The sequence below is a fragment of the Rutidosis leptorrhynchoides genome, chromosome 11 (genome assembly GCF_046630445.1).
Source record: "Rutidosis leptorrhynchoides isolate AG116_Rl617_1_P2 chromosome 11, CSIRO_AGI_Rlap_v1, whole genome shotgun sequence".
Taxonomy (NCBI): domain Eukaryota; kingdom Viridiplantae; phylum Streptophyta; class Magnoliopsida; order Asterales; family Asteraceae; genus Rutidosis; species Rutidosis leptorrhynchoides.
In genome coordinates, this window is record NC_092343.1 from 296,987,289 (window position 1) to 296,990,110 (window position 2,822).

A 2,822-nucleotide genomic window follows, 5' to 3' on the forward strand; every position below is an offset into this window, starting at 1 on the left:
AAAAGTTAGAAACTTGGCATAATTTATTCAGATTTTATTGATTCATTCACTTTATAAATGAGAAAAGGGTAGTTTAGTCAATATATTAAAAGGTTAAAACTGATCAGATTAATTGAAATGGTTAATATACATGGCATTTTTTGATTTGGTAGGTTGAATGAGTAGGTTAAAATAATAGGTTAAAAAATCATTTTCCATGTTCGATTGTGTCCATAGATATAAATTTTTTTAGAAACTTAAAATCAAGATGGTAATGAGATATGTTGTGATCCTAAATTAATGTTTCAACTACGTTATCATTAGATGGTTGAGGTGATAAACCGTAAGATTAAATTAATAGAGATATTGATAAACTAGGAAATGATACTGTACACCTTGTTAGCAGAATACTTTACTTATGTTTTAGTGTAATGGGCCTGCGTGCCTTATATATTTGTGTTATGGGCCTGCGAGCCTAATTAACTCTAGGTTTCCTCTTTATATATTTTGGCATGTATTACGGTATCAATCACGATCATATTTTATGGGATTTAACATGGTATCAGATGCCTTCCCAAAATACTCTCCCAAATCTTAACAAACTCCTTCTTCAACCCTATTAGCAGCTGTCCCATTCTGCTGCTTCTTCTTCCTCTCATCGCCTATTTCCAATGACTACCACTACCACATACGATAAAATCTATACGGTGACATCCATTAGTCACTTAATCCCTATCAAACTTGACCTTGCCAAACTTAATTACATCCATTGGAGCACCATGTTCACTACACATTGCGCAGGGTTTGATGTGCTACGGTTCATCCAAAGCACATCTACAAGTGAAGAACGTGCAACCCCCGAATGGTCAAAAGCTGACTCCGTCGTTCTTTCCTGGATTTTTATCACGATCTTTGAACCATTATTAGAGCGTGTGCTAAACTCACAACCTAAGTCTGCACATGAAGCATGGACATTTTTGGCAAAAGTTTTTCAAGACAACAAACGCACCAAAACCGTTGAACTCACCGCCGAACTTAAAGCACTCGACATCGGTACTCAAACGGTAGAGGAATATTTTCGAAAGATAGATTCGTTATCTTCTCTTCTACCCAACCTTGGCACCACCATTGAAGATGAAGACCTTGTCACTTACGCCATCAATGGCTTGAATGATAAATTTCCTCATGCGGTTCATATTATTATACACAACAATCCGTTCCCAAACTTCGAAACTGTACGATCAATGATTACTTTGGAAGAGATGCGTTCGAATCGTACAACTCGTGTGCGCACTACTGCTAACGCAACGCCATCGAGCCCCACTGTCCTACTTGCTCATATCCCTATTGGAAGTTCTCGGTCGCCTTCATCCTCCACTAATTCTCAACAGGTTTATCGGGGTTACCTACGGGGTTATTGTCGATTTGGTGAACATTGCAGGTTTTTGCACCAGAGTTCTATTTAGGTGAATAATAACCGGGTCACTTCAGGAAATAATTCGGTGGCCACTGGTCATCCTTCTGTCCACAACCATCGACATAATGGTAATTCCCAAGCCTATTTATTAAAGATAATTGAAGCCCAACGACAATTCATTTATAATCTCAGTTTAACACCCACCAATTCGGCCCATCGAATGAATTATAATAGGCCTGTTACTCCACAGCCCAACACGGCCCAACCACAGTTACCAGGTCATCACCTTTCCTCTGGGCTATACATGTGACAACCCGGAAATTTCCGACCAAATTTAAACTTTAATCTTTATATATTCCTGACACAATAAGCAAAATTTGTAAGTTGAATCTCAAGAATTTTAAACTGTATTCATACACTCATTTAACCTCGACCAAATTCCAATGATTCACGAACTATTATATGAACGAACATGATTATATATGTATATGTGTATATATTATAACTTGAAAACATTAACAAAGTATTAGACGTATAATACTTTATATAAACGTATTTATTTCAAAATATATTCTAATAGGTATCAATGGAATTAAAAGATGATATCAAATGATTGAATTATTAGATACATTGAATTATAATTATGAGTCTCTGTTAAGAGGTCCACTATGATTTGAGAAACCTTTCCTTTTTAACGGTATCCGAAATTGTTAGTAAAAGTGATTTACAAAAGTGTCATTTACAAGAGTTAGTCAAAAGTTAGAAATCATTTTCGTTTAAATTTCAAAAATATACTTTACTTGATTAACTCGTGTTCCTCGATAAAGCAACTCTTTAGTTTTCATATTAAAAACATTATTTGGTAAAATAACTACTATTATTTAAAAACGAGTTAAAACGAACTTTGAAATCTATTTGATTTTGAAAGGCTAAATATTATATCATTAGTTAAAATATTTCAAAATAATGTTAGGCGGGTAGCTTTTTTGGGCCTAGTAGTGGCAATATGAAAGGACCCGTCCTTATCCACCTGGACGAAGTCATCAACATTTGGTCCCATTGCGATGATCGACTCCAAGTAATGTCCTTAAAATGAGCAAATGCACAGCGGAAGACTTAATTCGTACCTGAGAATAAACATGCTTGAAAGTGTCAACCAAAAGGTTGGTGAGTTCATAGGTTTATCATAACAATCATTTCAATATATTAATAGACCACAAGATTTCCGTTTATAAATATATGTACACTCGCAAATGTATAAAAGTATTCTATAAGCTGTAGGCACCCGGTAACAAGCCTTAACGTTCATGTTTTACCGTCTGAAGTACACCAGATCAGGTGTGTTTAAAATAACCTCGAAGTACTAAAGCATCCCATAGTCAGGATGGGGTTTGTCAGGCCCAATAGATCTATCTTTAGGATTCGC

At 35.5% G+C, this 2,822-nt stretch overlaps 1 protein-coding gene across 1 annotated transcript; it reads left to right on the forward strand.

Annotated features, from left to right (window-relative positions):
• Positions 1–650: 650 nt before the first annotated feature.
• LOC139875593 (uncharacterized) lies at positions 651–1,445 on the forward strand. Its single transcript, XM_071862919.1, has one exon. It carries the CDS (start codon positions 651–653, stop codon positions 1,443–1,445), a length of 795 nt encoding a protein of 264 aa, XP_071719020.1.
• The last annotated feature ends 1,377 nt before the right edge of the window (positions 1,446–2,822 follow it).

What these genes read in the sequence shown, in the direction of transcription:
- LOC139875593 (XM_071862919.1), top strand. Translation starts at nt 651, where the DNA reads ATGACTACCACTACCACATACGATAAAATCTATACGGTGACATCCATT.